The 13088-nt window shown below is 31.3% G+C and overlaps 1 protein-coding gene across 1 annotated transcript; it reads right to left on the reverse strand.

The window, feature by feature from the left end:
* Window positions 1-6961: 6961 nt before the first annotated feature.
* On the reverse strand, window positions 6962-12761 carry LOC137827996 (putative E3 ubiquitin-protein ligase XBAT35). The gene is made up of 9 exons (XM_068634386.2): window positions 12102-12761; window positions 11863-11977; window positions 11409-11489; window positions 11218-11306; window positions 11034-11125; window positions 10767-10848; window positions 10403-10505; window positions 9537-9622; window positions 6962-7937 (listed from the first exon to the last, which is right to left on the reverse strand). The coding sequence occupies exons 1-9, from the start codon at window positions 12201-12203 to the stop codon at window positions 7308-7310; spliced, it is 1380 nt and encodes a 459-aa protein (XP_068490487.1). The 5' UTR covers window positions 12204-12761; the 3' UTR covers window positions 6962-7307.
* Window positions 12762-13088: the final 327 nt, after the last annotated feature.

A 13088-nucleotide genomic window follows, 5' to 3' on the forward strand; every position in this document is an offset into this window, starting at 1 on the left:
GTAACGCATCGTGATCAGAAGAAGAAGGACAATAAGACTTTGTATCTCATCCATCAAGGGATGAATGACAAGACGTTTGAGCAGATAGAAGGAGTAACAACTGCTAGTGAGGCTTGGACAATTTTGTCAACCAATTATAAAGGTGATGACAAGATCAAGAGGGTGCGTCTTCAAACCCTAAGACGCCAATATGAACTGCTGCAGATGGAAACCACAGAGACTGTTGATGTTTATATACATAAAGTTTTTGCCTTAACAAATCAGATGAAGACCAATGGTGAAACACATTCGGAGCAAGCAAAGGTGGAGAAGATTTTGAGATCTTTAACTCCCAGATTTGAACATGTTGTTGCCGCAATTGAAGAGGTCAATGACATTTAAAAAATGACAGTAAGGTTATTGTCTGGTTCCCTACGAGCACATGAACAACGTATGAATGACAATAAGATTGAAAAACCAATTGAACAAGCTTTACAATCACAAGCCTCAATCGGTAGCTCCTATCATAAACATGGTACTTATTGTAGTAAAGGTCGTGGTGGCCAAAATCATGGAGGTGTTGAGCAAAACAACATTGATTTCAATCACAATCTACGTTCAAATAACTCTTGACGCGGGGAACGAGGAGGAATTTATAATAAATCAAATATTGAGTGTTATAATTGCCATAAACGCGACCATGCAAATGAGTGCAAATCAAAATGTGATAATCATGTTACCAATTGTGCTCAAGAAGATAGTAATCACGAACAAGATGAAGAGGATCATGCAGTACTAATGGCAGCCACATCAAATGAAACTCCAAACAATCAGACTTAGTATTTGGATACAGGTTGCACAAATCATATGTGTGGTAAGAAGGAGTTGTTTGCAGATTTGGATGACTCATTTCGCACAAAAGTGAAATTCGGTGATGGTAGGTTCGTTCCGGTGATTGGAAAAGGGCGAATTCTTATCACATTGAAGAATGGTGATCACAGGTACATCTATGATGTTTTCTATGTACCTGATATGAAAAGTAATTTGTTGAGTATGGGACAACTGGCTGAATTACGTGATGCACATAGTTAGAAATAAATTATCAATTTTTGATAAAAAAAGGTAGTTTGATTCTTAAAACCTTTTTTATCAAAAAACCGCATGTTTCCAGTAGATTTGCATATGGGTGATTTCAAGTGCTTGAATGCAATAGTGAATAATGAATCGTGGTTGTGGCATTATGCTTGGGGCACTTAACTTTTCAGAGTTTGGAAAATCTCTCCAAACGAAATTTAGTGAATGGTTTACCCCATATTCATCACCCTGATCAACTGTGTGAGGCTTGGCGTGCAAAATTTCCTTTGAAGCTTGTTCATACAGATGTTTGTGGCTCGATGAACATATCATCAGTTGGAGGTAATAAGTATTTTTTAACCTTTATTGATGATTTTTCAAGGAAAACCTGGATTTATCTATTGAAAAGTAAGGATGAGGTATTCCACTACTTTAAAATATTTAAAGCATTTGTTGAAAGACAAAGTGGCAGACAAATTAAGATGGTGCGTAGTGATGGAGGAGGTGAGTACAAGTCTAATGAGTTCAAAAGGCATTGTGAAGAACTTGGGTTACATCATAACATAACATGTCCCTACACACCTCAACACAACGAAGTTGCTGAGAGAAAAAATAGAACAATCATGGACATGGCGAGAAACATGTTTAAAGCGAAAGGTATGCCAAATTATTTTTGGGCTGAGGTCGTAACATGTGCGGTATATTTGATAAACAGATCACCCACTCGGAGTGTTCCTATGTGCAACACTTGAAGGTATTTGGGTCAATTACTCATGCTCATGTCCCCAAGGCAGCAAGATCAAAGTTGGATGATAAGGCAATAAAGACCATTTTCATTGGATATAAGCATGGGGGATACAAACTGTACAATCCAATGACAAAGAAGGTGATTGTTAGTCGTGATGTTACATTTTCCGAAGATGAGGAATGTCAATGGAATGCATCAACTGAAATGGATTAAAAAAAATGATATATTTATGTTTTGAACGATGATGTGGATGATGAAGTCATTCTTGAAGCACCCGCAGTTCAACCTGAAGTTGCAGCTCCAATTGCAACTATGATGGAGCGACCAAGAAGGCATCAACGACAACCTGTACACCTTCAAGATTGTGAAGTAAATTTTGATGATGAAGTTGATGACAATGGAGATTTGGTTCACTTTGCTTTTCTTGCATATTCAGAACCTGTGAGACTTGCAGATGCCATTCAACACTCCAAATGGCAAAAGGCTATGAATGAAGAATTGATGGGAATTGAGAAAAACAATATCATGACTCAAATTGGTTTTAATCTAGATATTCCAATTAAGATTTATGTTGACAATGTCTCTGCAATTAATCTTGCATAAAATCAAGTTTTTCATCAAAGTAAACACATTGATATTCGATATCACTTTCTGCAAGACCAAATTGGGAAGAACATGGGTAAGAGATCTATTGGGCATGAAAGTTGTTCCAAATCAGAATTAAGGGAGGATGTTGGTTATTAATTCTGATTTTATTACCCTTAAACTATTATACCGTTATTATTGCATTAATGATCAATTTATAAGGCCGTTAGTATTCCTATTTTATAACTTCCAGTAATTGTAATTTTTATTATATATATTATTGAAGTAAATCAAAATAAATTAGATCAGCTCAACAGTTTTGCAATCTTGTGCAATTACCTTCAATCAGTTTCTACAACATTTTGTCTTCTCTTGTTTCTTTCAATAAGTTCCTACAACTATAAATAAGATTAATTTCTGAGTATTACATTTAGTATTTGATGGGTATTCAAATCTAAACAATATTAAATATTAAAAAATCATTATTGAATTTCATGAATGTATTATGAATTAAGAATTAACAGATAGTTTTTTTTTACAATGTCATGCTTTTTTTCCTAAATTTCATACATAAAAAATACTTAAATTACTCTTTGACATTTTTTATAAAATATTTTTTCTTTAATTTCGAAACGTGGAATTGAAATCATTAAAGTGCACCTATCATATAATTAATTTGTGTTAATTTTATATAAAATAAGATACTTGTATTTAGAGTAACTCATTTCATTTATTTTATATGAAGTAAATAAAAGTCTTTTAAGAAACGGACAGTTTAAAAAGAAGCACAAAAATATTAAACTATTCATTAAATCTCATCTGTAATTATCTAAATGAAGGATTCAATTTGACTGAGACTGGCCTTTAATTTATGTATAGCAGATAATTAATATTAATATTTTATTAAAAATAAATAGTGATATTTTATTTTATAATAGTAAACAGTGTGTGAAATCTTGAATGAAAAAGAGAGTGTTTGTAGTGACTAATAGAAAGTAGAAATAAGTGGGATACTCATATTCCAAATTAAAGATTTTAATTTACAGTACATGGATGAATATATAAAATGTTTAAACATTCTTTGCATTTTCAGCTAATTTTACTTTAGCATATAATTGAAAATTGTTAACTTTCATGATAATTATTTTGAAAGCATAATAAAAATGTTATGCCTTTAATTGATTGTGCATTAAGAATTACACAAATATAAAAAAAAAACAAAACAAAAAACTATAAAGAACTAGGTTTTTTACTAAGCTAATTCTTCCTAGAAATGAAGAAAAATTTAAGGTCTAATCTTTATAATTACAGAGAATGAGAATCTTCTTTACACTTCACGGAGACTCTAGCATAGTCTTTTTCTCTGTTTTTAAGTTTTATCGGATTCAGTTGTGTTTTACCCGTCTAATCAACTTTTTTTTCTTTTATTTTCGTAATCTAAACTTATACACCAAATATTAAGAATGAATTATATGTCATAAGATCTCTCATTCAATCTTTTAATTCTTTTCTTTGTTCTGAACCCATTTTTTCTTTGATTCTATTTCTAAGTTTTCAGTCTATCATTTCTTTATTTTCATATATTCAAACCTAATGTCTTTTAAATATCTTCTAGTGTCTTGCAATAGTTAGAGAATTAAAAATAATTAATCTAATAATTTTTTAATCGAATCCTCTAAATATGTTGATGGATTCTTTTTGTTTGGGTTGAACGTTTATTTAGAATAAAGAGTTTAAGGTAGGGAAAGGTAGCTTATATTATCTTAATTGATGGATTTGAAATATGATATATTTCATTTGTGAAGGTTTCGGTAGAATAATGTTATGATGCATGTTGAGTCTGAAGTTCTTTGGTTGCATGTTGATTCTGAAGTTTTTCTATTACATGTGAGTCTGGAATCCTCCTGTTGTATGTGAGTTTGGAGTTCATCTGCTGCAAGTTGAGGATTGAAGTTATTGTTTTGCATGTTGAACTAGGATTCTTTCTTGTTTGTCGAAAACTTTCACTTTTCTTTTAGTTTTTAAAAGTAAGGGAAATTCATTTACTGTTTTTTGTAAGAAATAATTTTAGGTATTGGGGTAAGAATGTTGTTCTAGGTTAAAGTGTGGTAGTTTCATTTTTGGAGTTATCTTGTTCTTATGCAAGAGATATTGTTTGAGTCATTTAAGTAAGTGTATCATCATACTTTTAGCAAAATTAGAGACGTTTAAGCGGAAGTATTGCTTAAGTTGCTTAGATTGAGTGTATCATCTCATACTCTAACTAAGCAAAATCAGACATGCTTAAGTGAAAGTATCCTCTGAGTTGCTTAAGTGAGTGTATCATTTGATATTCTCGCTCAGTGAAATCTGAGATGCTTAAGCGAAAGTATTGTATTAGTCACTTAGATGAGTGTATCATCCCATACTTTCACTCGATCGGAACTATGTTCATCTAAGCTAAGATATTGTTTGATATCCTTCCTTAAGTGATAATAGAGAAGGAAACTTCCTTGCTTTTAAATTCAATTTCATTCAAGTATCTTTCCTAACTTTTCTAGATGTGAATGTTATATGTATGCATATAATACTGAATTGTATGCTTTATTTTTCTATTTAAATTAAATTATGTTGTATGCATATACATAATGGAAATGAGAATGGTATGGCTAAGTAAAATGTGTGAAATTGAGGTTAGAAATCCAGGAGATATGAACCATTGTTTCAAATTGTATATTAAGTATTGAAACTTATGAAAGCGATCAATGAATTCACTGAAAATCTAAGTCACATATTTTAAGACATCAAATTTAAAAAGTTGAAGGAGAGTTTATTTACATCTAGCAAGCCATAAGTTTTAGATTTTTTAATGCCTTAAAATTATCCTCTACTTATAAGGTTAAAAAAATTTGTAATACTTGTATGAAGAAATGTTAACTTATGATACAACTTGTATAATCTCTCTTCCGAAATATATAAATAAATAATTTTTCATAAATATCTCTTAATATATATATATATATATATATTTATATAAACAAAAAAGAAGTAATAATGGACTGAGTTAAATTGTAAATTTAATTGTTAAATGAATTGAAAGAATTTGGTGTTACAATAATTTCATTTTGCTAGTTTACCCTTCTATACTTATTATTTGTGTAATGATATACTAGTAAATACATGTCCTAGAGTCGAACCTAAAAGGAATTAATATATATATATATATATATATATATATATATATATATATATATATAATAAATATGAGTATATCATGATTAAAAATTTTATTTTTATTTTGCTAAAGTATTTGTTATTTGTTGGGGATCTTCTCTTGAGTTATTGTATTTTTTTAACTTTACAACTTCAACTCTCTAATTACTAAATTTTTTAATTTAAATTAGAACTAATTTAAAAATTAAAAACGTATATAATCTTATAATGAAGAGGATATATCTATAATTTTTTTTGCTTAGTTATCTTGAATGAAACCCATTCCATACCAAGTGTGTTATAGATACTACTTCATTTAATCTTATCTTAATAAAATACATATCTAGGATAATCATACAAACCAACAAAATTAGTTAATTTAACTATCTTTTAAATATAGCACATCTAATTCATTTTTATTATTTTCTTCGTACTACCTATTAATATAAAAATAAAAACCGGCAAATTTTGTGAAATGTGCTACATAAGACAATAGTATATTTGAAAGCTGTGTCAACAAAGTAAACCACGCAAAAGTATAAAAGTTGATTTCAAACAACTTTTAGTTAATATAATAACTATTTTTATTTTGATCCTTTTAAAAATATCCTATGTTGGTACCTTGTTTTCATTTTAGTTTCAAATACCAAGATTATTTTCAATGTTACGTCAAAAGTTCTTATTTGTGTGGATGATGACGAGGCAAAGGTTAACAGGGATTAAAAAAAGAACTAACTTTATTTAATTATCAAACTAAAACGAAAATTTTCAAAAACTTGGGAACTAAAACTTGTCAGTAAGAGAAACTACTTCTGGACACGGGCAAAAATAGAAAAAAAAATAAAAAAATAAGACAACTAAAATAAAATGAATCACATGTTATAAAGTTAAAAAACAAATCCTCTCCCCACTTTCATCTTCATAACTTTTTTTAACTCTTTGGAGTATGTTTGGAAAGTATAGTACTTTATTTTTTTCATATTTTTAAGTGATGGTGGGGAAAGTTGGTGTTTAAAATAAATTTTTTATGATACTGATGTTAGTTATGTTTTTGTTTTGTTTTTTTTTTTTTTTTAAGACATCCAGAAAAAAAAGAAACTATCAAGGTATAAAAGTAAAGTACAAAATTAAAAAAAAAAATCATCTTTACATAACGTTGAATACAACTAATTTTTTCGTTAAACCAATCATACACGAATATGAGAATATAAGTTATTTAAAAGTATGAAGTTATATTTCTTTTAACATTTAAAAAAAAAATAAAACTGATTTTTTCCATAATTAGTTATGTAGACAGGGAGAAATATGGAGGTGGAAGGAGAATTTTCCAACTCAAACATTTCAGCATAAAATTTAGTAAAGGAAAGAACTGCAAACATTAAATAGTGGGATATAAAATGCCATAGATTTGAAAACAAATCCCAGGAATCCTGGGAACACTGTATTTCACCCATGGTCTCTTAGATGCAGAACCATAACTGGACAATTGAGACCCGCAGCTACACAAGTTTCACTCCACAATTGAGCTTCCAGAAGAGCTAATTTGAATCCCCAGATACATCGAATTAAAGCATATAAATTTAACATATTCACAAAACCCCCCCATGCGGACTTGGACTCTTCTAGTATAGACATGTTTATGTCTCTTTTCTATCAGAAAATTTTCATTTTTAAACAAATATATAGAACTTGCACAAACATTGGTAACTTCTCCACACCGTTTCAAATCTCAAACATGATATAGCTTAATGATCTGGTCTATCTTAGCTCGACATACAGGGCAACCCCATTTCTTTGATTTCACCTCGTTCAAGCAAGACATGCATCCAGCAACATGACCACAGGGAATGCATGCCCCTTCTGCTGGAGCATCTAAGCATATCACACATGATGAGCCACTTCCACTAGCAGTTTTTCCTTCATTAGGAAGCTTCTCAACATCTGAAGATGCCATATCAACGGGGCTTAAATCAATTGATGGATACTGAACGGGGCCATCTGTTGGAATATCACCGGCGATTGGTGGAGCAGATGGATCGAAATCCAAACCACTAGCATTCACATGGCTTTGGAGGTGCTGACCATTTGGAGGTGCATTCACAGGGTTAACTTCTTGCACCAACTCACTATCACTTGTATTTGAATTTGGTGTGCCAAGAAAACCATGATTGCCTGTATTCACTGCATTGCTTGAAGAGCTTGCATCAAAGTTTGGTTGTGTATCAGGATAGGGTGGCCTCTCCGGCATGGCAGACTGAAGGGATGCACTGATGGCCATAGCTAACTCTGTGTCTTCTGCAGCTGGTGGCGCTGTGGGTGGACCTGGAGGCGCATTGTTTTGCAAGAATGCTGGATTTGCCTGGTGATCGAAGAATAATGCATCATGCAATTAGCAAGGAAGTCATGCATCAAAATTCAAAACTTATCTGAAAACCTTTATGAACCTTTTTGCAGTTACAAATGAACTAAGGTGAAATAAAAATCAGTGTTTCTTCTAATGATAAAAAACAACAAATAGCACGTGGTCCAAAAGGAAAAATGTCCGTCAATAAATAAAAGGAAATAAAAAAAATGAAAATGGCCGTAATAGTATATGCTACAAAGATTCGAATTTATATGAAAAGGAAATGTTTGTATCCAGATGAAAGGGGAATCGGAATGTTTTAACCATTCTGGATAAACAAAAGCAAAGAATGTTTGCACTATGCACAATGTCTTGGTTCTCTGGAAATAACGAGATAGATAAATCTTCTATAACTAATTACATTTTAATCTTAATAGTTGGTAGATGTCAGAAAAAATTATGTTGTGGTTTTCAATGAGAAAAGGATCCCTCCATCTTTTAGTATCACATTTATAGAGCATCAAATGCTGGGTGTGAAAGTTGCAGAAAACTTAATTTGGCCACTTAATAACATTTTTAAAGGATATGTTCAAATATCTGAAATGAATATTATAAAATAATGAGAACATTGTCACACCAGATCCAAGTGGATAGTTAAAATGGAGAAAGAAACTGGGAGGTATTTGTAATTTTAATGTACCTACCGAGCTTGAAGGCAAAACAAAATTCACGTGAAATTCCAGTTAACTAAAAAAGATATTATGAGTTAATTTTTTTTCAACTTTGATAGCTTCAAAGTTATAGCGAATTATTTGTTACCAACTTCAATTGAGGTTAACTCAATTTAATTTTGCTTAAGTCAAATTTTTGGATATATTATTATGCAGCGAATGTTAAAGGGAAAAAGAAGAGAAAAAGGTGAAATTAGAAGAAATGAGAATGCTAGGATTGATGTGAACACAGAAGATAAAACGAGATGAAATTTTGATTGTATTTGAGGATATATTAGTGCGTCACGGATTAAGGAAAAGATTACAAAAATCGATAGGGCATGTACAAAGAAGGCTACTAAAAGCATTAATGAAGAAAGTATATCCATGGCTGTTAGTCATGTTAAAAAGGAGAGGAACCCAAGAAAGACATTATTAAAGTTATTAAAAGAGATTTCATGATGACTATATTGAAGATGTAATTAATCATTTAACCGAGTCTAATGACCTTGTGTGATTTATGCAGTCAACGTCACCTAGTAGGATAAAACTTTATCATGGTTGTCGTGAAACAAAATTAATCCAATTAATCTATAATTTAAATAATTATTAAAAATGAAAAAACAAAATATTTTAACAATCATAGGGAGAAATGTGCCAAATTAAAAGTTATCCTTAAACTAAAAATTTCAGAAACATGTAATTGACATTTAAGTTATCTTAATCACTTTCTTCTTCGGGGAAAAAGAATCAATACTCTTCCTTACGGGTTAACATTTGAGAAATAGACAATCATCACGAACTACATTCTAAAGAAAAACTCTAATAGTGATTTAAAATTACTCTCTAAGCAAAGCAAAGATAACAATTATAATAGAATCAGTGTACATAGCATGTGACATACCTGAGGAATTCCTTTGCAAGCATTAGAAAACCATGTAAGTTGTTGCTTCTCATTCTCACTTGCAGGCCCAAGTCTAATGCGTGTTTCTGGACAGAAGCAGACAAAATAGACAATGTCAAAGCCAGTCAAGAAGAAAACATTTTTTGAATGAAAAACCATGGTTGTCACACACTCCAGTTAAGTCTCAGTCTTTATTCTCAAAAGAGTTTAAGATCTTTGGAAAAAAACAAAATTAAATCTTTTGAAAACCCAGTTTTTTTTCTCAAACTCGTTCAATTCAAGGAAGCTTTGTCAAAAATCAGTTAACTCCATATTAACCAGCTTTTTCTCACAAATTCATTCAATTTAAGTAAAGAGTTATAGGATTTGCACATGGTTTGAGAGTCAAAACACACAGCTTTTGTTGATTTTGTTGTGTACTTTCAGTACAGTTGCCTCCATTCTCTGGGATGCATCGATTTTATAAAGCTAATTTATATTTTTTTATCTCCACTATTTTCCTTTTGCTCTATTTTTAGGCTATGAGGATAATTTTATGTTTTCTATCCTTCAATGTTTCCTTTGAGTTCTGTTTTATTGAAAAAGTAATAGGCCAGCATAATATGACAGTTGGTTCCAGAATTGAGATATGTTTTTCATCTGATTACTTTTGTTTGCTCCATTATGTAGAATATTCAATATTATTTATGGATTTCCATTGAATTATATTTGAGTAGGGTACTGATATATATTTTCTAGATGAATTTTTAAAGCATGTAAACTTCTATAAGTTTAGATTCAAGTTTACTATTCTCCATGAGTTTAACTAAATCTTGAGTTTGACAACCTTACAGGAAAGGAAAAAAGAGCACAGTATGAGGGAATACTAGTAGTGTGATCAACAATTGTCACTAACGGATCAGACTGGTGTAGCCTGGGTTCTTGTAAATTGGCCTTCCACAGTGCAATTACTGAACGTGGTTGTGCGTCCTGCTTATTTAATTTCATATATTAGAGAAGAAATGAAAATTCATATAATGACATGGAAAGAATAAAAGCAATAAAGAATATTCAAAATAATAAATACTGTAAAGCACAAACTCTAAGTCTTAGGTAAAGGGCAAACATATATTGTTAGAAGCATTTCAATGTAAACTGATTTAGTATCTCAAATATCTTCTTTTTATGGAAACAAACATGTTATCTTCTGTGTGTTGAAAATGTTAAGCAAAAATAATTAACTATGAATACCTGCAAATTAGAATATATGGCAAGCTCCAACTTGTAAGGTTTGGTAAGATTTCGGGAGCCCACTGGTAAAACAACCACCCAACTGAAAACAAAATTAATCAATAGTGAGCATAAACACCAATTTTATAAACAACTGAAAAAAAAACTAATTTGCAGGTTGCTTGCATGCAAGTCCACCCATTGAGAAATAAAGGCAGAACAACTAGCCATAAAATAGCAAATGTGAAAGTGAACTTAGAAGCTTCAACAATGTCACATGATACCCACACTTTTTTTGACAACAACTGAGGAGCTACTACTTCTAAGAACCCAGGTCCATGAAACTCACGCAACCAACCGGAGAACAAGCATAGATGACTCTGCAAGCCAAAAATCATCATTTGAAGAACTCATGCTTTGGGTGTCAGGATAAAGAAAAAAAAATCGATGTTACATTACAAAGGTTTTGTACCTCAATTGTACGAACAACATTGCCATGCCCTTTGGCCCTGGCAACCTCCAGAGCAGTTAGACAATCATCATTCAATATTAAAGGATTAGCTGAAAAATTGATCGGTAAATCCCATATAAATAAGAGTTTCTAGAATTCAAATGAACAAAAGTAATCATGTAATGCTGATTATTAAAGATACTTGACCATACCTCCATGCAAAAGAAGTAACTTGATAATATTTTCAAAACCCCTTTTAGCTGCATGATGCAATGGAGTCCCACCATGACGACCTAAACAACACTTGAAAGTTAGATCCAACAGATGAGACCAAACATAAATCAAATTTAGTGTTCAATTTCCATTACAATTCTTGTTCGAAAAATTTAAGGATGGCGGTGCAGCAGACACCAGGAAGACAATCATCTCAACTAAGGAATCTACAGGTCATGTAAACATCTAAACTATTCCTCATTACCAGAAAACTCTGAGGACTAAATTACTTCTACTACGAAGTATCACTGTTATCAAATGAAAATTTACCACAGCATCCTGTTTCTCAGAAATTGAAATAATTGAATTCACAATCAAAAGTAGTGAGCACTATTTCCCAACAAGACAATTAATGAATCCAGAAACCATAACAAACAGAAAAGAGAACAATACCAGGACGGTATGCATTGACATTGGCTCCAAGTTCTATCAATGTTTTCGCAACATTATAAAGATGAGGATTCATACAAGCAACAATCAAGGGGGTCTTCGCATCTTTGTCCCTCCACTGCATCAAAGATCAACACACCAATCTCAATAAAAACCCGCATGAAATCGATCCAAACCTAGAACCATCAATAATAATAACAAAATTCACAATTCCCCCTGAAATTTTGCCACAGTTTCATTACCTCAAGGCCTGCACCTTCTCTGTGAAGGGTTTTGATTCCTTCGGTCTGCCCATAACTAACTTGCTGGTAGAGCAACTCGTCTTTGGATTGCCCTTGCCCCATTGGAATTCAGAAGCAAATTATGATTTTTTTTTTGTATGTATATATAAATATATACAGATTTTGCAGAATAAATGAAATGGGTATTCTGGTAAGAGGAAAAAGAAATTGGGTCTGAATTAAATCAGAAATTTTTCCAGGAAGAGTTGAACTTTCCTGGAAAATGTATATAGCAGTGTAAGGCAAGAGATAGTGAGAAAATATGATATGAGAATGGAAGAGGGAGAATAATAATTATCATCGGAAGATGAGTGGGGCTATAAGTGTAAATAACCAAATCTGAAAGAAATATGGGATGTAAAAATATTAGGCGATAATATTGGTTAACTGTTATGATTATAATCAATTTCAAATTTTCTTAATCACAATTTTAATATGTTGATTGTGTGACTAATTATTATTATTACTTACTAAAGTGAATTTTCTTGGCTATTTTTGTTCCCGGAACCAACCGCGTAGTGATAGTGATTGATATCTTACAGAAGAAGAAATGGACGCTTTCTCAGAAGTTGCAGACTTCAGCGTTAACTATGTGCACGATTCAACCTACAATTGTCAATTGAAAAAAATAATAAAAATGCAAAACTTAATATCAAGATGCCTCTATTTATTTAATTTAGAAGTCACTAAACTTTATAATTCATTAAAGTAATTATTAAAATTAAGAATTTAATTAAATGGTCCCTGGAATTTAATATTTAAAGTCAATTGTGTTAATGATTTTAATAAAAACTATTATTGAAGTTATCGTGACGTTCTTCCCCGCTCTTCCTATTCATTTTCTTTCCGTTTTCTCTTTCTTTCTTAAGTATTTTCTCCCTTTTTGTCTAATTTTTCTCTCTCAATATAATCTATGTCAAAATTTGATTACACGGAGCTACAAGTAGT

The sequence above is a fragment of the Phaseolus vulgaris genome, chromosome 7 (genome assembly GCF_051622355.1).
Source record: "Phaseolus vulgaris cultivar YP4 chromosome 7, ASM5162235v1, whole genome shotgun sequence".
Lineage (NCBI taxonomy): Eukaryota > Viridiplantae > Streptophyta > Magnoliopsida > Fabales > Fabaceae > Phaseolus > Phaseolus vulgaris.

Bases quoted from the DNA above. Each gene is read 5' to 3' on its own strand.
- LOC137827996 (XM_068634386.2), bottom strand. From the start codon at position 12,203: ATGGGGCAAGGGCAATCCAAAGACGAGTTGCTCTACCAGCAAGTTAGT. The intron at 11,978-12,101 runs GTAATGAAACTG...TCTTTGATGCAG, and splicing joins GAGAAGGTGCAGGCCTTGAG to TGGAGGGACAAAGATGCGAA. The intron at 11,126-11,217 runs GTACAAAACCTT...TTTGGCTTGCAG, and splicing joins ATGTTGTTCGTACAATTGAG to AGTCATCTATGCTTGTTCTC.